The 22,132-nt window shown below is 46.9% G+C and overlaps 1 protein-coding gene across 2 annotated transcripts; it reads right to left on the bottom strand.

Moving 5' to 3' along the window:
* Window positions 1-10,475: 10,475 nt before the first annotated feature.
* On the bottom strand, window positions 10,476-13,271 carry LOC110482711 (thymosin beta-12-like). Of its 2 annotated transcripts, XM_021552162.4 has the most exons (3): window positions 13,223-13,271; window positions 12,227-12,334; window positions 10,476-10,801 (listed from the first exon to the last, which is right to left on the bottom strand). In XM_021552162.4, the coding sequence occupies exons 2-3, from the start codon at window positions 12,324-12,326 to the stop codon at window positions 10,764-10,766; spliced, it is 138 nt and encodes a 45-aa protein (XP_021407837.1). In that variant the 5' UTR covers window positions 12,327-12,334; window positions 13,223-13,271; the 3' UTR covers window positions 10,476-10,763. The 2 variants fall into 2 exon arrangements, with proteins under 2 accessions (XP_021407837.1, XP_077642881.1); XM_077786755.2 differs by lacking the exon at window positions 13,223-13,271 and having other exon boundaries at window positions 12,227-12,410.
* Between the last annotated feature and the right edge of the window lie 8,861 nt (window positions 13,272-22,132).

Below are 22,132 nucleotides of genomic sequence, written 5' to 3'. Positions count from 1 at the left end.
TGAGCTGTGCTGAGAGCAGCCGCTGGCAGGACCACACAGCTCTTTGCCCAGGCTATTAAAAATGTCCTTTCTAATTAAAGTCACAGCCTTCTTAAAAGTCACTCATAACGTTGTCACTTGCACTAGTTGTCAGCAAACAAAGCAGCGTGCTGTGACAAGCCTCCCCACGCTGCTCCAGGCTTTTTCCACATTAACTGCTCAGGCCTGGCAGGCAGGAGCCAGCACTTCTGCAGGGCACCCAGCAATGAGTGCACTGATCCCAGTTGTATTTCTGCTTGACTTCTCCACCTTAGGCAAAAGCAGACTTGGGTCTCGCTGTGTTAATAAATTTGCACTTTGTGCAATGTCCTTGCAGCAGAAGAGATTAAATCTCTGTTTGCAGCTGGGTAAACTGAGGCACAGGAATGGGTGGTCTGGAGATCTCGGGGTGGATCAGTGGCAGAGCTGAACCAGGCAGAGCTGTTTTTGGTGCTTTGCTCCATAGGTCACTGGGCACATGTGGGCCAAGCCCAGCTGGGCTCTGGAGGCTCTGGGTGCTCCCCCATCGCCCATGGGAGCAGCCCACTGGTCACCCCATGGTGACCCACCCCCCATGGGGCATCTGAGAAATGATGCTGGAGGTGGTTTCCCTTTGATTTTCCCACTGCCTAGAAACCTACTTTTGCTTTGGTTCTGGATGGGGGAAAAAAAGGAGGTCTGGAAGGCAAATTCTGTTGAATTTACCTGGTTATGAAGAATGTGCACTGTCAGTGATCTGGGCAGCCTGGACCTCATGAGCCATCAGCTGCTCTGCAGGCTCTGCACCGAGTGATGCTGAGGGACAGGCTGCTTGCAAAGCAGTGTCCTGAGAGTCAGCTGGACCCCCTCGACTTAACTGATAAAATGTTGGTGCTTTGTTTCTTATTTTTGTGCTATGTAACCAAACAGGCAGTGCTTTTCATGGCACGGTCAAAATCCTAAAGTATTTTGGTATCTGCCCTAATTAAAGAGACAGCAATAGTATATGCAGTCCCAGGCACCCGCAAAACCCTTTTCACACCACAATGTGGGTTTTCAGGGAAGGCAGACATGATGTAAATCAGTTTATCAGGGTGGCAGGTCCCACAGGGGTGGGGTCCTGGCTTGTGCTGCCCCGTGGCTGTGGACAACAGGAAAATAAAGCACAGGCCACTTGCTAAATTGCCCTTGGCAGGTGACACATTCAGAGCCCTGGCGTCAAATCCTGCATTGCTGCCCTCCTTACAATAGAAACCCACCTGGGTAATTAGAAAGCCAGCCCCTCTCTGGTGAGCTGGAGGATGTTTTATGGTGCTCTCCCACACTGCTCACCCCGGGAAGCCCCCCAAGCCCCTTGGTCTGTACACAGCAAAGGGGATGTGTCCCTGTGCTGCACAAGCTCCATCCCAGAGGCCTGCAGCTGTGGGGCAACCCTCCTGCACACCCAGCTCTTCTAGGAATTTTTATTTTTAGCCTTCTCACCTTCCTGTATTGGGGAAAATATATCCCCATTGTTCTGCCTGCTGCACACTCCCTGTGGGCTGCTGCAGTTCCCAGCAGGAATAAACAGAGGCAGGACCCAAGCCCTGGACCTGGCACAGTGCTGGGGGGAGTTTTGCCTGTATAATGAATATATTTTGATTAATGAATAGTAATTGGGGATGGAGATGTAACTGGAATTAGGTATTGTGCCACACCTACCCCATGGGCTTGATCCTTTTCATGCCTGTTTTGGCACACAGAAGCAGCTCAATATTTACTGAAAACAAGATTAAACCACCCAACAGAGCCAGCTTAGGGTGTGCTTTCCCAGTGAAAAAAATTATCCCAAAGAGCTGCTGTCTCTCAGCAGCACTTTGTGTCCTCAGCTGTACCCATGCACCCAGTTTTTCTGTCTTAATTTTGACCCTGATTCCCAGCACAACCTTGTGCAGCCTGATGGGGCAAGCAGTGAACTTCATCAGTGAGGCCACAAAAAAATCAAGTCCAAGGTAAGAGCCACTTCTACTGAAGGAAATACATCCTGGGATAGAAGCCAGCACCATAGGAAGCTCCAGGTTTGTACCTTTTGGTTCCAGGAAGGAAAAAACTGAGGTTTGGAACCGAATTCTGATCTTTCTAGACACAAACTGGCCAGGGACATAGATCCTTCCCAGCAAGGGTTGTCAAGGTGATTTGGGTATGTCCTGCTTGTAGAAAAGGCCTCAGAGCATTGCAGAACTCTTGGATCTGTGTGCACAGGATGATGTGTTTAGGCTAGAAATGAGAAAATACAGAAAATAGGAGTGGGGTGGGGAAACCTTTATTCCATCAACAAGAGGCAAGCAAGGGACTCAAGATGTAGATTTGACTTGCTGTGGTCTCACCATGTGTCAGGAAGGAGGTGGATGAGTATGGCCCCACTGCAGGGGGGAGGATGGGCTGGGAGATGGGTCAGGACCCAATTGGCTGGGGACAGTGGCTGGAGGGGGCTTCACCCTGCCAGCAGCAGTGCCCATCTCTCTGGGGAAAGCTCTAGAGAGCACTTGGCTGCCCCATGACCTCACCAGCCTCACCTCACCTGCCTCCTTTAGGTGTGTCCCCCAAAACTTACAGGGCTGTTTACACAGCAGCCCTATAAAGTAGGGAGAAGTGTTTTGTTTTTCTCTCCCTCTTTAAAGGAAGTGTCATGCAAACAGAATCAGTGCAGCTGATGGGTTACTGCCTGGGCATGCATGCAGGGACAGATCTCTGTCCTGGCAAGGTGTCACCTCCCAGGTGAAAGCCAGTCCAGGAAGAGATTGGGCACTGATACAGAGGAAAATTATCACATCCTTCTTAATTATTCATAGCCAAAAGCAAGTTAAATTAACTGATTACAACCTGGCTCATGTGGAGCTCCCCATCCTTTCCCAGCATGGGTCCTTGTATTACCCCTTTGTGGCCGAGGCTCTGTCATCCCTACTGTCCCCCATCCATTTCATGTCACAGATCAAGCCCAAAGGTCTCTAAATTCTGAGTTGGATGATATGGGTGTTGCTGCTGGATCTGTCTGGCACACTCAATGTGGGAGGTTTTGGAACTCACAGAAGAAAATCATTATTTGAGCCACGAATATTTTCTTTAAATTTGTCTTTGTTTCTTTGGACAGAGGTGATTCCAAGTGCAGAAAGCTGTTGCTTCCTCTGGAAGAATCTGGGCTGAGAGCAACTTAAAAAATTCTTTGAGACTTTCTGGGAAAAACAAAGTGAGGAGAAAAGTTGCCTCTGGCCTCAGCTTTGCCCACAAAGGCAGTGGGGAGCCTGTGCTGCTGTGGGGTTCGTTCCTCCCGTGGTGCCCACCTGGGCTCTGGCTCTTTGCTGTGGTTCCCCCTAAGGAAACCCCTCTTGCTTTGCCCGTCTTGGAAGTGCAGAGCTGGGTTGAGCTCTGTAGCTCCATTTCACAGTGCAGCTGGGCACTGATGCCACGTTCAGTCCTTGCTTCCATCAGTCTGGTAGCGCCATGCATTTCTCTGTCTCTGAGGCAGGAGGAGACAGCTCCAGTGTTACCTGAGGTCAGGGTGGGGTGGCAGCTCTTTGCAAGGTCTCTGGTTTTACTAAAACAGTTTTAGGCCTTTGCTGTCCAGTTTAAAGTTGATCCAATGGGAATGTGTAAGGTGAGGATGTGGCTCAGGGATTCAGCTCATCAGCATCCTCCAGGCACAGAGAACTGTTAGGACACTCCATGGGGTGAATTTTCTTTTAGAAACAGATTCCCTTGATCATATTCGCTTGGTAAATCCCAGACCAGCTCTGAGCAGCCGAGCTGAGGTGGCTCTGGAGGGATCTCTGAGAATGACCGCGGTTCGCTTTGCACTTGTTCTCGCAGGGGGTGGAGATGGAGCCGAGCCCCGGCGCCGGCATCAAACCGCGGGCACAGCGCCGGCAGGGAGCGGGCCCGGCGCTGGGGATGTCCCCGCGGTGTCCCCGCAGTGTCCCGGCATTGTCCTCGCAGTGTCCCGGCAGTGTCCCTGCTCTGTCCCCGCGGTGTCCCGGCAGTGTCCCGGCAGTGTCCCGGCAGTGTCCTCGCAGTGTCCCCGCTCTGTCCCCACTCTGTCCCCACAGTATCCTGGCAGTGTCCCCGCAATGTCCCCGCTCTGTCCCGGCACTGTCCCGCACTGTCCCCGCAGTGTCCCCGCTCTGTCCCCACAGTGTCCCCGCTCTGTCCCGGCAGCGTCCCGGCACTGTCCCCGCTCTGTCCCGCAGTGTCCCGGCACTGTCCCGGCACTGTCCCCGCAGTGTCCCCGCAGTGTCCCCGCAGTGTCCCCGCTGTGTCCCGGCACTGTCCCGGCACTGTCCCGGCACTGTCCCGGCACTGTCCCGCAGTGTCCCCGCAGTGTCCCCGCAGTGTCCCCGCTCTGTCCCGCAGTGTCCCGGCAGTGTCCTGGCACTGTCCCGCACGGTCCCCGCTCTGTCCCCGCAGTGTCCCGGCACTGTCCCGGCACTGTCCCCGCAGTGTCCCCGCAGTGTCCCCGCAGTGTCCCCGCTGTGTCCCGGCACTGTCCCGGCACTGTCCCGGCACTGTCCCGCAGTGTCCCCGCAGTGTCCCCGCAGTGTCCCCGCTCTGTCCCGGCAGTGTCCCGGCACTGTCCCGCAGTGTCCCCGCTCTGTCCCGCAGTGTCCCGGCACTGTCCCGGCACCGTCCCGGCACTGTCCCGGCACTGTCCCGCAGTGTCCCCGCAGTGTCCCCGCAGGCTGGTGACAAGGCTCCCCCCTGTGGGATGTCCCCGCACCGCACACCCGTGCCCGGCCCGGCCCGCACGCACCGTGCCCGCCGGCAGTGCCCGGGGGCACAGGGGTGGCACAGGCTGGTGTCACCGGTGTCACCAGTGTCACCAGTGTCCCCAGCCGAGCCCCCCTGCGCAGCTGGGATGGGAGCTGTGTAGCAGTGCCGCTGCCCGAACAACCCCTGCGGAGTTCTCCATCCTCATTGCTCGGGCTGGCTGGCCAAGCCCTGCGATTTTCAAGATGTATTGAGGGGAAAAAAAAAAAAAAAAAGCCAAGAAACCCCTCTGCTGTGGGTCTGTGGTTCATGTGGCCGTGAAGGAGCTGCGTGGGCAAGAGCAATCCTCCAGCAGCACCCACCTGCCCCCAGGGTCACGGCGCTGTCGCCGTCCCCATCTGCCTCTGGATTGATGCCCCCAAAGTCATCAGCATTACTGGGGATGTCTGCCAGCGTGGGCACTGCAGCTGGCACGGGCTGTGTGACATCTCTTCCCTCCCAGTGCCCGTGCTCCTCGCTGCCCGTGCTGGCACAGGTGAGGGCCGTGCTGCAGCCCGTGCACATGGCCGGGAGCAGCACCGTGGGCTTGGCTCACCCAGATCCCACTGAAACAAGGGCCTGGACAGGACAGAATAAAACAGTGAACTGGGGGAGCAGTGAAGAGGCTGGAGCATTATAAAGCCATTATGGAGCTATTGCAATGCTATAAGCTACTTCTACTCCTGCTCCCTGGAGAGAAGGGTCCTAGCAGTGGGAGTGAAGCTGCTGCCCAGGGCATCCCTGCTGCCACCCTTACTGCCCTTGGACTCAGCCCCACACGCCTTCAGCCAAGGCTCCTCATGCCTGATTTCTTCATTGCTAAATGAAATGTGTGATTTTGGACCTGCACAAGTGTTTCTTTAACACTTTGTGGTGGTGACTCCTCCCAGTACTAGCAAGGATGGGGGGACCAGCTGTGGTTGGGTGTGACCTGAGGCAGCTCCCATGATTAGATAGAAAAATAAAACCCCAATTCTTCTTTCTGAGATAAAGAATTATTTCCAGCATCATGAGAAAACAAAGTAGACCAAGGAGGATTATTTTCCCCAAACAAGATGCTGTTTGAAAACACCCACTTGGAGTCACACACAATTTTTTTCCTCCCTTGTTGTTGCAACTTCGCCAAATCAAAAATTTTGATACTGAGTTGGCTTCTGAATTCATGAGACCAGCTTAAAATTCCTGAAATGTTTTTTTATTATTATTTTGAAAATTCTCATTCTTTTTGTTCAGTGCTTACTGCTGGAGCCTTAAGACACTTCATTTTCACGTGTCCCTTTGATCAGAGAAGCTAGAAACCCCCTTCTGCTCCCCCCTCCTCTTCCTTCCTTCCCAATTCCCCACGGACTGAATGAATTCTGGACCCGGGCCTTGAAGCAAACACAAAGCACTGGGAGAGTTGCAGTTGATGGTAGTAGTTGTCAAGAGCTGTTGTCAGCACAGCTTACAAGATGTGCACGAACCATTCCCAGCAACTGTTCCTTCCCAAGGCAGCTCTCCTGACAAGGCAGCGAGCACACGGAGCCGCCTCTCCCGGCACGGGAGATGGGAGCAGAGCTTTCCCTGCTGTCAGTTTGAGCAGTGTTGGGCTGGAAATGGAGAAACACCCCCACCACACCTGCTCCCACACAGCCTGGCTCAGCCCCAGTGCCTCTGCTGTGTTGCTGGGACACACCTCGGTGCCCGGGATGGGGCTGGGACAGCAGAGATCCGGGTGGGAGCAGGTGGCCAGGCCAGGGCTGCCTGCCTGTGCCAGGGCTCCAGGAGGACACAGAGGCTTTGTTTGCTCGTGCACAGTGTGGGAGGCTCCCCCAGCTTGGCACCAGAAGGTTAGTGCTTTTCAAAAGACTATTGTTTTCACCCTGTGTTTTTGGAAAAACAAGGGGCGAGCCAGGCAGAGGCATGAGAACCACCCTGGCTTCTTCTGCCTGGAGTTTCTGCTGCCGTGGGCACCTCCCTGGCTGCACTCCCAGCCCTGACCTCCTTCCCACATGGTGTGGTTCAGACCCCTGATCCTGCAGAGCTTTTGCAGATCTTTGCTCACATCTCTCCTTGTTTTCCTTCCCTGATCCTCTCTCAGCAGGAGATGTCTCTGCTGCATCAGGACCAACCAGTGCTTAGGGCAGAACAAACACACAAAGGTGTTTTCCAAAGACTTCTCCAGCCTTGGCCTTGCATGGGCATCCCAGCTTTTGTTGTGGTGGCCAAAGCCTACTGCCTTTATCACTGCAGAGCTGTGGCATGTCTCAATAGTCATGGGTCTAACGACCCAAATAAGAGAGAACAGCCAAATATATTTGAAAAAAAACCCACATGTTCTTTGAGACTTGGCCGTGGTATCTGAGCTGGGGCTGGCAGGACTTTCAGGCTCCAGCTGTGGTGGAACACACAAATGCCCTTTGCCTAGGAGAATTAGGGTCAGGGCTTGTTCTGCCTGGCTTTCACTGCTATCAAATGCCTGCCTAATGAGATTTATTAAGTCAACTCACTTTGGTGTAACAACGACAGGAATGCAGATATCCTCTGCACAGCCAGGGCTTGCTGCAACTGTGCACAGCAATTAGAGGTGACTCACAGGGGCAGGTGGACTTGGCCAAGATCCTGAGAGGGCTGGCCATATCCCTGGATCCAGGGGGCAAAGCTGGCTTCATGGTGATGCCAAGAAAGTGGGTGTTTATCTGCATATAATGATTTTTTTTTTTGGGGGGCTGTAACTGCATTAGTATGGAAGGTGTTTTTCCTTTGAAGGAGTTGCAAGGTAATATCTCGCTTATGTACCTTGACATAACAGCAAGGGGCTGCTGCTAATTGGCAGAAATATTTAAGTTTCTCACCTGGAGCTGGTTCTGTTTATTGATGAGCTTGTCTCCATCTCAGCTGCCCATCACCATGGGGGCTGGGAAAGGGTCTCAGCTCCTGGGTGGTGGCTCCTGGGGAGCCTTGGAGCTGAAGATGCTCTTCCAGGGACTGAAGGTCAGCTTAACACCCAGAAGGTGTTTCCTAGGTGTGGGTAAGGTGTTTGCTTTGGTTTAGCTTAGCTTGGCTCTGCTCATAGCTCCTTCTCAATGGTAGCGACTAATATTTCCTTGTGTAATGCCTGGAAGGATGAAAATTCTCTCTTTCAGCCTGAAGTAATGAGCAGTTTCCTGGTTGGAGTCCCCAGCTTGCCCCACAGATAAGGGCTTTAATGCTCTTAAGATAACAGGGATACAAACCTGTCCCTGCTCTTGACAAACTTTAATCTCCTGACCCCGTTCCTGGGTTGAAATAGTCTCCCCCAGCAACAGAGAGGGATGTCCCTCAAATCAGGGCACTGCAGCTACATGTTTGTAACTTTGAGCTTCTCTGCACTGATAATTGTGAAAGAAGCACTCCCCAAGCCCTGCCATAAAGCCATGCTCTACCTGGGGCAGGTGGAGGAAAGCTGGGAAGATCTGGCCTTTAACCTTGAGGAGTTTTTCCAGATGAGAAGGTGTTTGTAGCCTTTGTAGCCAGATCCAGGGGTCAGGAACATGACTAAAGCTCTCCTCAGCCTATTTAGCAGGGTGAGATGTGTGGATAAAAGCACTGAGATGTTTGGTTTACTGTTTCAGGCTTTAAATTCAAACAGCTAAATTTGGGAGCAGGCTTCATGGGGGGAGACTGAGCCCTGCAGCAGCACCAGGAGCAGCCCTGAGCCAAGTGCTTGGGCAAACCTGAGCTGTGCTGCCAATCCTTTGTGTCTTGCAAATGCAAGAGGAGAATATCTCTGCTGTTTTCTTGCTTTGGCCAGACCTCCCTTCCCTTCTGCCCAAAAAGTGCAGGCTGAGGACACAGCCCAGGCCTTTGAATTTTGGGAGAACTTGTGAGCACAGACACCAGCCCGTGTTTCAGTGGTTCCAAAGAAGTTTTGGTGATTTGGAGTATATTTGCTGAGTGAGTTGGTGGATGCTGTGAACTGGAAGAGGTGGAGGGAGACCATCACATGGGACAAAACCAAGGAGAAATTCTCATCTGTGGCCTTACTTCTGAGTGCAATACAGAGCCTAAAAACCATCCTGGGGAAAGGAGCAGGTTAAACAGCAGGATGTCCATAGGTGGTGTTGCTTTAAGTGCTATCTCTAAATGCTTCCTCCATAAAGGAACCATCATCAAAGCAAATATTTAAATTATATCAGAGGCTCCTTGACCCTGAAGTGTGCCGGGGTGAGGGGAGGGCATGAGTCACAAAGAAAAGAGCACTGTTTTCTTTGTTGCTCAATCTCTAGCATTTCTTATCTTTTATATAAAAATCAGTATTAATAAATCCAGCTGACCTGAAAATAAATACCCCTTTGAGTCAGATGCCAAGGCGTCCTCAAATGAAAATGTGAAAAAAATCCTTGGTCATGAAAAGAAAACATCATCAGTGTTGAACTGATGAATGTGGATTGAAACAGCAGTCTCATCCCTTTGGACACCACCACATTGACAAAGCTCTGACAGAAATCATTGGTCCTCTTGCCCTGTGTTTTCCTGTGGTCTCCTGGTCACCTCTGGTTACTTTCTGTTGCCACCAAAGTCGCAGTCTGGTGGATCCACTGCTACTTTTAATTGCAGCTCTGACTATTCACATTCAATGTCAAGTGTCAAGCAGCCCTTAAGCAAACAAAAGTTTTCTGGACACGACCCCAAACATTCCTTTCTGTTTCCTGAAGCCTGTAGTTTGCATTCTGCCTCACTTTCTGCAGGTACAAGCCCAGACTAACCCTGCTGAGGTACATGAAGCTACTCTCACTTCACAGCACAAGTAGGATCAAACTAAAGCTCCATGGACAGCAGTTTATCTGCCCAGAGTAAGCACTTGTTTTTCTAATATGATTGCAAATTAATTTCAGAGATAATGTGATACCATGTAATTGAGAGTCCCCTGAGCTGGTACCAGAGTCTATTTTTGCCAAGTCCTCTGCAGACCAGTGAGGAGATGTTATTGCTCCACCAGTAATGAAGATGTAGGGAGTCCTTTCTTGATTTGAAGGTTTGTGTCTTACACCCCTGTGCTGCTAAAGATCTTTCTCTCATCCATAAAAGTGAATGCAATACTTAATTTTCTTTCTTCCTTCCACCTTCCCTCATTCTTGGATTGCTTGGTATGACATGGGCCAAAGGCTGTGTTTGTGCTGCAGTTATCACAAGGTTGACCGGATCTTTGCAAGTTAGAAAGTTAGAGAGCTAAAAAAGCTGTGGAGAGGGTGCTGTAGCCCTTTTCTTTATCTGGAATGTTAATTTGAATATGTCCTCAGCCCAGCCATCAATTTGGCATGGAATTTGTGAGTGGGTGTTTGTCTCTGGAACTCTAACCTACTGCTGGACAAGACTGAAGCAGGCTTCCCCTCTTACCCATGCCTGCTGCCAGGCTGGGGGTTTCAAAGCTCCTGGCACACACAGTTTGTCCCTCAGGGTTCCCAAGAAATACCTTGAGTGATACAAGGGATGGGGGTGAAGTCTCCAGGCTGCTGTGAAGGCGGTCAGGAGGGTTCCTGTGGATTGGTGCCATCTAGGGCTCTGGGATTCTGCAGGATACAGGTGATGGAGAGGGGCTGTGTTCCAGCCATGGAGCCTGTGAGTGCCTGGGGTAACCCTGCCCAAACTCTTGAGCTGTTGTCGAAATGCAGAGGGGGAAGGATGTTAATAAGAGTTGCAGTGTAAGCTCGATTTCTGCAAGGCTCAAAGACAGTTGGTCAGAAGAAACCTGTTTATTGTGAGGTTTAGGAAAACAATTTCTATGCAAATTGTTGGTTTTTTTTTTTTATGGGGTTGATACAGAACTTGGAATTATAATTTTAAGAATACAAATACATAGTATCTTCTTCAACAAACACAAAACAAACTTCTTCAGTGAACATTAAATGAACAAATGCTTCCTAAAATAAATGGGCAACAAATATGGGGTGGGAGGGACAAAAATAAAACAACTCAGAAGGCAAAACCCCACTGAAGAAGCAGCAGTCACATCTTCAATTTTATGCTCAGGCTGTACTTTCACTTTGCTTTTCCTGTTCGATAGCTGGCAGAAAAACAGGAAACAAAAACACCATCAATGAACTTTACTGTTTATGAACAATGAACTTTGCCTTCCTATAGAGACAGACTGAGGGAGTTTTGGGGGTGTAAAGCCTGAAGAAGAGAAAGGTCTGGGGAGAACTTTAGAATCCCTTCTAGCACTTAAAGGAGCTACAAAAGAGCTGGAGGGGAACTTTGGACAAGGGCCTGGAGTGACAGAAAAACAGGGAATGGCTTTCACACTGACAGAAGGCAGGGTTAGATTAGATGTGAGAAAGAAATCCTTCCCTCTGAGAGTGGTGAGGCCCTGGCACAGGTTTCCCAGAGAAGCTGTGGCTGCCCCATCCCTGAAAATGTTCTAGGCCAGTTTGGAGGTCTTGGAGTAACCTGATCTAGTGACAGGTGTCCTTGGCCGTGGTGTGGGGTTGAAACAAGATGATCTTTAAAGTCCTTTCTAACCCAAACCATTCTGTGATTCAATGATAATGGTTTTGCAGGATACCAATTTCTATGGTCATACTCAAAGCCAGAGAATTAAATCCATAATTGGTTGTTTTGATTACCCTGAAAACGACAACTCATTCCCACATCTGCATAGCTAGAAGGCAGCAGGTCATGGTGTGCAAAGCCCCTCTTGTATTTACAGCTTTAGCATTGGCAAGGGTAATACCAGGTATACCAAGGGAAAACCAGGTATGTAACGTTGAAACTGTGCGTGTGCATGGCTATCAGCACACACATCCACGGTGATTAGCAATTCTTTTCTGAAGGAAACTGCTCACAAAATCTGCTCCAAATGCTCTTTTCATATCTGAAGCTGAACATCAATCACAGCTTTATCTGGCTGCCTGTGCACAGTGTGTAAGGGAGAAGAGCCTGCACGAGAAAAGCTCAGGGGTGCTTTTCTGAGGAAGACTGCCTGTTAGATGAGGATGATGGTGGCTTTGCTTGCAGCCTTATTCCCAGAGAAGGTGCCTGGAGGTTCTCCTGCCCAGGGCTGACAGCAGGTACCAGTGGGAGGCAGCAGCTCATCTGCCTGATAACACTAAATCCAGAGCCCAGCACCCTCTGGGGATGCTGCCTGGCCTGCCAGGGATGGGCAAAGGGTCCCCTGTGCCTGCAGAGGGGCTGGTAACAAGGTCATTACAAACAGATTGATCCTGTTACCAGCACCCAGTGGGAACACTGTCTTGCTTTCAGCAGAAGCAAGAGCAATCCCATCAGAAAGGGTTTTTCAGACAAAATGCACTGCTGGTTATAATTACTGATATCATTGGAAGCCCAGTATAGAGTCTTAGTATTATCCCCACTTAAAGTCAGGGATGAGTTTGAGCCTGTAATCCTGTGATTAGTATTCATTTTGCATATGAACTGCAATATGGATTATGTCCTTGCTACTCATACTTCAAATAGCCTCATAAGCACTTACTTTCTTTAGTGGGCAGTGGATTTTTCTCTCTGGTTTCTGTCTTCTTCAGCTTGGTCTTGTCAAATGTTTCAATTTCTGCAAAATCTGGTTTGTCGGACATGATGGGTCCTGACAAAGAAAGGGAAAACACACCCATGGCTTCATTAGCTAGTGCTGTGATACCAGCCATCTGCAAAGCATTTTCCCCTCAAGAGAAAAAATATGAAAATACCATAAAAATGTTTATTCAAAAACCTCCACAAACCTAACACTCAATCTGGGACCTTTCCCTGAGGCTTGGCTCTTTCAGAGCAGAAGAGGAAACACATAAATAGAATTTTCTCTAGATTTCTCAGATATAATTTCTAAAAATCATATTTTACACATGGCAACAAGAATAATCTGTAATAAAGAGACAATGATTAATTGCCAGTAATCCACAGTGCCCTCTGACATAAACATTACATTTTAAGAAATGCTGCTAACTGGAAAAATCTACAATAAACCCCAAATCCAACAGGAACAAAGAGATTCAAATATGATTTTCTTTTAATCAATAGGATTTGTCTTTCGTTCTGAGCCCCCTGTTCTGAGTACATCCATCCTCTGAGCTGCTGTGGACACTTGAGCATAACAATAGAGGACTGGTTCCCCCAGCCCTTTGTTTGCTCTTGCTCCATATCCCAGTCACAGCTCAATGGCTTTGATTATACTCTATTATAATAAAGAGAATTCCACAAAGCACACAAGCATTTCACCTGTCAAAACTTCCCTAATCCAATTCCTCCTTTTATTAAGAAATTCAAGTTAAAATCCAGCCTGGGCATTATTTCCCTTATTTCAGTGGAGTTTCCCATCAAGGCAATGCGTGGCCCGGAGATGGCTGATATAATGAAATTTTTTCCTTCCTGCAGAAAATCACATTTCATTGCTATCTGCACTGAGACAACAGAGTAAATATTCACAAGGAAAAAATGTTTTAAAAAATGAAAAGCTACTAAAACCACATGGCATTACCGTCTGGCTGCTCTCTCTTCAGCTGCTTGGTGGCTGTCTGAGGCAGTGTGAGTTGAAAAAGGTCAGGGTAATCCCTCCTCTTCTCTCCTCTCCTCTCCCCTCCTCCCCCCTCCCGAACCCATCGCTATTAATATTGATTAGTTTAGTGCTGGGATTGCTCAGCGTTTAGGGAAAGGACAGATTGCTCCTGCAGAAAGTGCATGAGGGAGGGAAATGGGAAAACTGGCATGGAAAACTGCCAAATCACATCTTGATTTTTCTTTTTTTCTGTTCTCTTCATTTACCATGACAATCACATTGAAGTTTCCCTTCCCACCATTTCCCAGTGCTGAAGTTTGGAGTAAGGTTGAGGTTTGGGAGTTGCTTCTGCCAGATTAGTTTTTTGAGGAGGGGATTGTAGGTGCATTCAGCAACACGCCTGGGGATCATCCCTGCCTGCCCAGGCTGGCAGAGGCACAAGCTTGGGGCTCTGGAGGGCTCTCAGCACAGCCATGGTGTGACTGCCATGACCAAGGGCCAAGTCTGAGATCAGCACAGCCCAGGCACCACAGTGACATCCAGGAATGTGTCCTGAAGGGATGCACAATGAATTTCTGCTTGTCCCTGTTTTGGTACCTGTTAACTTGCTGGTGCCTCCCACAGTTCTGGAAGCAGGGAGCAAAGGCCTGTGTGCATCCTTCTGGATACTGGTGTGGGTTTCCTCTTGTGTACCTTTCAGTGTCCCCACCTGAAATTCCTGTCTGGAACAGCAGTCAGAAGGGAGGCAATGAAGTTGAGATAAAATTAATTGTGCCCTAGGAGTACCTAGTTTTCTCTACTGACTGTAAGGCAGCTTGAGCAGTGAGCTCAGAGAGACAGAGATGTCTCTCAGCTGACTGAGAGCCCCTGGAAGGCCTGTGGATCTTTCTGTTGGCACCACAGGCTTAGGTAGAGTGGGTTTGAGTCTGATATGTGTGCATGGAGAAAATGGTTTTAATGTGCTTAAATTTGTCTGAAGGACCTCTTACAATGTTTGTTTAAACTAAAAACAATGAACAGGTTTGTGGTTGGACTTGATCTTAAAGGTTTCTCCCAGCCTATGGGATTTGTGCAGGCTGGCTCGGTTATCTCTGCATCTGCACTGACCACACCAAATCTCTGTGTGTGCACCATGTTTAATGTCAGGACTCGGTTCCTTTGCTTCCATCCCACATATCCAACCAATTGTCAGAAATAGAAAGCTGTGTTCCTGACTGAAACCCCCTGGGAAAAAGCAGGAAGGCAGCCACTGGGCGAATATTTGGTGTAAACCGAAGCTGAGATTTGGCACTGAAGAGCCTTTGTGTCTGTTTAAAGAGAGAGCATTAACCTCTTGTTCGGCTGGACACCAGATTTAGATCAGAAAAGACTTTAAAACATAATCTGAATGATTCATGAATCCAGGCAGCTAATGAGTTTCAGTTTTTTAAATATTTGTCCATTTTTAAAAATAACAATTATAATTCTGATTATGAAGAGAGACTAAAATTACAAAACCTCTTAAACTTCAAGAGTAGCACAAGTTCTCTCAGTTGCAGAGAGCAAAGTGTTCAGAACAGCAAAGCAGAAGAACCTCACTTTTGATTGTCTGTGTCCAGTCACAGGCTCTGCCCCCAGGATCCACAGCAGAGCTCAGGCTCTTCTAAACATGCTAAGACAGGGTGAGAATGCTTGTTTTCACCACCACTACCACTTTAATCGCCCAATTTATTGTCCAACCTAATACTTAAACAGTTTTGGTTAATTGTTTGGGTTTTTAGGCTGAAAATGACCAAGTTTTAATTGATATTGGGTTGGGTTTGTGAGGAAGTTGTGACAGTGTTGAGCCAAATAGCATCATGACGTGAACTTACATGTTCTCACTCTGCTGAAATCAGGAGATACTCATCTCCATAACAAACATCTTGACCATTGCATAAAGTGCCTGTCAAGTTTCTGTAGCTTGTAAATTCAGTGCTGTGGTCAAATACGGCTCATGTGGGATTCAAACCTCATGTTTATATACTCATGGCAGCACACACAGCTGGATGCAGTTTACATATGGAAAATTTGGAATTTGGCCTGAGGGCATTGCATACTTTGAGGTAAAGATGGGTAGGTAATATCTTACTCAAATGCCTTTTCCTTTCACTAGTAATGGAAATATTTTTGCTGTATGAGCAGCAAAGCTGTTCTTTGTTAGGCTTTTAATTGCAGGATTTCAGAGTCACTTTGTTCAGTAAAGGGAACATGGCATTTACCTGGCCTTGGGAAGACTGTGGTTGCAATGAAAACTTCAACTTTCTTCATGTTGCACAGAGGCAAAAGAATTAAGTGTATAGAAATGTGAAAAACCAGGAAGCCAGTGGAGCATGTAGACTATAGAATCTTTAGAGATGCTCTACACATGAAGCATATAAAGCTACACTGGTATGGCTGTGCCTGAAAAGCTGCCTTATACAATGGAAACTTTATTTTATTTCAATTTTCTGCCAAAAGTTGAAGGACTGAGTCAAACCTGCCAGGACTGACACTTCTGATACCAGTGAGTCACCTGCCATTGACAGCATTAAACCGTGCCTGGCAGCACAAGGCACCGAGTCTGTCAGACACCCACGGAGCAGCAGGAAAAACAAACACTTGCTCCCAGGATTCGGTAATAGGTGAGAGGAAACATTTAGAGGGAGCTCAAGTGAAGAGTCTGAAAAGTGAAGCTGGGAGGTTTGGACCCTGCTGCCACTTGACCTTTTCCCTTGGCTACTGTCACTTGGAAGAAGCGTGCCCAGCCTGTGCATATATACACATGTATGTATATATATACATATATATACATACATATATATATATATATATATATATATACATACACACACATACACATATATGGGGTGTAGCCTTTAGCGGGCTGGGGGATGCTGTGCTCGCGTTTGGCACAAGAGGTGCTCTGGAAATGCCAAGTTTCATAGAGACGAGGTGGGCAACTGCCAGAAGAAGGGGTTTCTTTCTCTTCAGTGCAGCAGTGGGAACCAAATGGTCTCTATTTCTCTGGGGAGCTGAGGGGGGACAAAGCACCCTAAGGCGAGTAGCTGGGTAGAGGAACAGACGCTCGAGCAGATCCATGTCTGTAGCTGAGCCAATAAGCTGACACAACTGATTTTATAATCACATTAGCGCTGTCTCGAAATAACACACCCACTCAAATATAACAGTGATTTCATTTTCAAAATGCTGTGGTATTTTGGGTGCTAAAGGTAGGGGATCAATTTGTCAAGGCTGAAATCTGGGCTGGAATCTGCACAGACCTAATTCCTGTAGGTCCCTGTGAGCACTGAGCACCTTCCAGGCAGGTAGCAGGATTGGATATCTTACGAGCTGTCCTAAGAAGGTTTCCCATCCTCAGGGGAATAGGAAAAAGAAAAGACTACAGCTTCACTGAAAGGGTTTTCTTAGTTCTCTTTGTGCCTTTTGTTCCATCTTGCTGCCAAAAAAAATATCCCTGTTTGGGAACGGAGACAGGTTCCCAGGCTAAGAGACAATGAATGCTGGGGGTGTAAGGAAGGCACTGATCCCTCTTTGGCAGACTCTGCTGTAATGCTGCACTGACAGTCAGTAAATACTCCACACTTGTCTTACACTGGACATTTTATCATTACCTAAGGTGTTTCATTTTCCTTATCAAGACCATTGAACCATGAGGGTAGACACATGCAGAAGATGAGGGGTGAGGAGAAGCAGTTTTAGATAGTCTTTCTCCTTGGGCTATTTTTTCCAACCCCATGTTTTCCAAATAGCTCAGGAGTTCAGACAAGTCTATAACAGAAGCCCTGTTGCAGCAAAGAGAAAAAGGAAAAAATATAAGCTAGTGGGAGTAGAAATTTCCTCTCTCTCTTTTTTCTTTTTTTATATTATAAAACTTGGTATGGGGGTGAATTTTTCAAAGTTTAACCAGATGGAGATTCTTGCAACAGAGCTTTCTCAAGAACTGACCAAAAAGCACGTCTTCCAGCACAAAGTACTTGGCTCTGGCCTGGCTCCTTCCAGCAAAATGTGTTGACCAGTGCATGAATTATTAAAGGAAAAAGTAGAATTAATACAGAATGTCCATACATAGGTTTCTCTCCCCAAAGCCAGGGTGGGGAATGAAGCATGTGATGTGTTAGTCACATTAGTGCTACAGAGCACATGACAGTTTGTGATGAATACTGGTCTAGAGACACAAGTTTAGTATGACTTTGTGACTTTGAGTCTTTAACGGTATTTTTTTTTTTTTATTTCCTTTCTGTCTCTGGACAGAAGCATCTCCTGCAAGCAGCAATTTAGGGAAGGAGCAAGACGGGGAAATATTGGATGAGTACTGGGAGTGTGCTCAAACATGCCTTTCTCAGTTTAGCCACTCCTGAGATTCTCCCTTTCTTTTCTTCACAGAGGAGAAACATTACCATTCAAATTGTGGCACCCACTGTGCAGCAAATAGATAACCAACATAATCCAGAAGACAGATCAAAAATCATAAAATCCAGAGGTATACTAACTTTATGTTAACTTCAGATTTTCCTTTTGTCCAGAGAAAAAAGGACAATAGGTGGGTCTGTTATTACAATCTGTGCTGGGGTAGCTCAGACATGAGGAATTCTTCATTCCTGGGACTCAGGGCTATGGATGTAGTTTTCAGGGGCACCTCACCAGAACTTTGTGATGCCACTCTCAATAGCCTGGGACTTGTGGTAGCTTGAGTGGTTTTATGTCTGGGGAGAAGATAAACCCTGAAGTTTTCCAGTTGCTTAAGGACACAAGGCTGCTGAAGCAAAGGAACAGAAAAGGCAGCTAAGTTATCTTTTCTAGCTGATTATTCTGAGCAATTTACAGAATAAAAACTTGTATATCATCATCTTTTCCAAAAATCATTTTCCAATTTTATAAGCTTGTTATACAGTGTAAGTCAAACACATAGGTATTACATGTTGTGTACAAGGTCAACAATTATGTAAGAAAATGGTAATAAATGAATTCCCCATCTGTTAACTTCTGCATTTTCCATGAAAGCTGCAAGTACTTTATGTTAGACACTGTTTTTCTTTTTAAAATGTGAAAAAGAGAATAAAGAAAGATGATACTGTTTACCTATCTTGGCATCTGAAGTGAACATCACTTTCTTCAGAATCTGAGCAAACTAGAACATTTTTAATGAGTACCTTTATGGATTTTTTTCCTTGCAATTGTATGTAAAGTGCCAAAATCAGTTGGATTAAAGCTCTGTCTTCATCCTTGGGTTAACCTGAGCTCTGTCAAAGTGACTCCTCTGGAGTTAGTGTACCTTGAGTATGAGTGACCACACCATGAAATAACATGGGAGCAGCAGAGAGTGATTGTGTTGGCAGCTGACAAATTGTGGTAACAGGAACTGTAGCCTTTCCTCAACCCAAGGTAAAAGCACCACAGCAGCTTCAGCACAGATTCCACGTGAGTGCAAAGACTGGGAATTCAACAGCCATGGGGACACACAAGCTTTAATTTGAGTTAACTTTATCCTTGGGGCACGAGTGTGTATGTCCACAGCCCAAGCTGGTGAATGCAGAGGAAAGCAAATAGGAAGTAAAAAATGCAAGTGTGCAGTACTGCAATTTTCTCTTGCCTGGTGCATATGTTGAGTGATTTTCCCCTTTGGATGAATACTAGCTTGCACAAAATTCAAATAACTCAGCTGTCTACAGATGGGGGGTGGGGAGGAGTGTGGGAAGGGGAACAGACGGAAGGAAATGGAATTGAGAAGACTGAATTAACCTTTCGATGTCTTGAATTTCAAGGAGGGAAGAATTATCTCTTGTTAAGTCTGCAACCATGCAATTAAAATATGAACAAGCCTTAAAAGACATATTTGACCCATATTCCTAGATTTCTGCTTTAAAGACAGATCTTCTAAAACCAAGATTCAGATCCAAAAAATGTTCAGGGGCGGGGGAAAAAACCTCATGCTGTAAATGTTTATTTTAATCACAGAACTCTAGTAGAAAAATGAGTAAAAATGTCTGACATTTATGCAGAACATGTGCCTTTGATACTGAATTCAGTTTTTAAGAAATCCTTACATATGTGTCTAGTAATGGCTGACAGTCTTTGAAATGATGAATGGTTTTCTCTTGGCTGGAGTTTGAGTTTCTATAAAATAGATTCTTTAACCTGTTTGCTTGAGTGTTGTGAAACCTCATTTTTTAATACAGGGCAAAGCTTTAAAAATTAACTTTGATTCTTAGGTACCTTTTTGGACACCATGAATTAGAACAACTGAATACTTGCTGATATGAGAGTTATGGATGTTCAGCAAGGCCAAGTGCCATGTGTTCGGCATCCTGAAACACGATGTTTGTTGGAAAATGCTACAATGCTGGAGAAGAATAAAGTAAAGGCTCAGCTTGGGGACATGTCTGTTTGTGGATGAAATATGCAGGAAAGGAAAGCGTTTTGCAGAGCATCCAGTTGGAAAGGGTTTGCTAATTCTTCCTTGGTGTTAAAATGACTCGTCAATATTTTTTGCAAGATATGAATAGGATCCACTTAAAGCAAAAATTGAGCAATTCCAAGTTCAGAAGAATGTATCAAATAATTTGTAGGTGAACAATTAAACCCAAAAGCAAACACTTTGCTGACATACAGGTAATTTTCAGGAAAAACTGTTTGGCATATAATACACAGGTATTACAACAGATAGTGTCTTGTTTTGCTACGTGTCAGATTCCCATTTCCTCCTAGTAATAACCTAATATGAAGGTAAGGAATTGCATGGCAGGCTATCAACCTTCCAAGGATTCTATGGCTTTGCAAAGCTGATTTAACTTCTGGAGTATTTTAGCTCAGTTTTTACTAAGCCTTGTACAACAGCAAGCACAGTTGGGATAAGGATATTTTCCTTTCAGTTTCTTCAATTTCTGATGAGGTGTAATGCAGGGCTCTTGCTGGAAGTAGACTTAACTGGAAGCTAAATTCTTCAGAGAATATTTATTCTCAAACTATACTAGATCATGATGGGAACTGGGATACATGAAGGAAACATGGCTCCAGCTCTTCTGTGACACATATAGGCACTAGTAATTTGTGCTTATGAATAGCTTTTCCTGAAAACAGGGGAAATACACTAGCAATTATTTCAGATCTACTGAGTTACTTTGTAAGCACTTAGCAGTCAATCTCTGCAAGGACTTGTAAGAAAACACACTGAGCTGCAGAAATAGCTCCCCATTCATGGTGTGGCTCTGGACATGGATTTACTGATGAAACAGGGATGCCACGGCACTCTGGCTCTTCAGTCCCAAGAGCCAGATGCTGACCACTTGTACCTGCCAAGCTCCTGGAGCTGTGCAGCAGCTGGGCAATGAGCCTCATTAGCCTCACACTGGGGCTGTGTCACTGTACAGGGAGTGCAGCGTCACACCTCCTGACATGGGGTGACAGTGCTGTGTCACATGGCAGGACAGCAGCCCTGCCCTGCTCTGAATGTGCCCTGCGTTTGGAGTGGGAAATGAGGCTCTGGAAGCTCCACAGCCTGCACAGCACCAGAGGGGGAGGAATATGAAATGCTGTCTTCATAATTCAGGTGTGCCTGAGACAGTGGAAAATGCAGTGGGAATAGCTAATGGACATTGCTCTATTGTGATGTTTAGGAGTGATCTGAGAGGCAGATGCTTTCAACAGCTGAATTTTGGGGATATAACCATGCAGCCACTCATTAAGTTGTTGCCTCTTTTCTCTATTTACTATCTTAGAAAATATGGGTAAAGCACCAGACAGAGGCTAAGATGGTGAAAAGTCTCAAGGGAAATTCTTACAAAGAGCAGATTAGCTCACGACATTTGTTCAGCTCAGAGATGAAGAGACAGAGGGGGGCTCTCATCACACCCTGCAGCTTCCCTTAAAGGCAAGGGGAGATGCTGATCTTCTCTTCAATGACCAGTCACAGAACCTGAGAAAATGGAATGAAGTTGTGTCAGGGAAAGTTCAGGCTAGACATAAGGAAAAGATTTTCACCGAGAGGGTGGTTGGCCACTGAAACAGACTCCTCAGGGAATTGGTCACAGCGCCAAGCCTGCCAGAGTTCAGGGAGCATCTGGACAATGCTCTTAGTCACATGGTTTAGCTTTAGACAGCCCTGTGAGGAGCAGAGAGTTGGACTCTATCCTTATGGGCCCCTTCCAACTTGAGATATTCTATGACTCTGTGACTCCTGGGTTGTCCACAACCTTTCAAGTAGACAGCAAGAACACAAAGTGAGCAGAAAAGCCTAAAATGGCAGCCTGGGACTGCATATGTCTGCCCCCTGCAAGGAGCTTTGGAAGCCTTTGAAAGGAGGTAGGATAAGCTGGCAATGAAATGGTGTGTTCAGAGCCAGTTCAGAGGAGAGGAACCACTGCCTTGGACTCAAAACCAGCTTCAGAGGAGAGAAACCACTGCCTTGGACTCAAAACCAGCAAAGAGGTGCTGTGCAGTGCCTGCCTCTGCTGCCTGTCTCCTCTCACCGTGTGTGCTTTCTGTGTCAGGTTTCTTGCAGTTTTATTTCTGTCAACTGGCCAATGGATCTGCTGAAGAGCCAGCTGGAGTCCGCTCTCCCCCATGTTTCATCAACAAAATTGCCAGCTTGTTCTGATTCAGTATCTTTATTGTTGTTGATGAGGCTAAATGAATCAGAAAGAACACGGCTATGTATACAAAATACAAATTCAGAAACCTCATCCTGATGCGAGGAAATTTTATTAGAGGTTCAAATGGAGAAGTCTGCTGTGGAAACAGACAGAGAGCACACACAGACCTCCTGAAAGGCCATTTCCCCCAACCCTACACGTTTTATTTGGTTTGTGTGCTACCTCCTAATGACACCAAGGCTTCCAGCAGGAAAAGAGAGTTTTTGATCTGATTAAACCCATG

Source organism: Lonchura striata, chromosome 13 (genome assembly GCF_050655825.1).
Source record: "Lonchura striata isolate lonStrDom1 chromosome 13, ASM5065582v1, whole genome shotgun sequence".
Lineage (NCBI taxonomy): Eukaryota > Metazoa > Chordata > Aves > Passeriformes > Estrildidae > Lonchura > Lonchura striata.
This window is presented reverse-complemented; position numbering and strand designations above follow the sequence as displayed.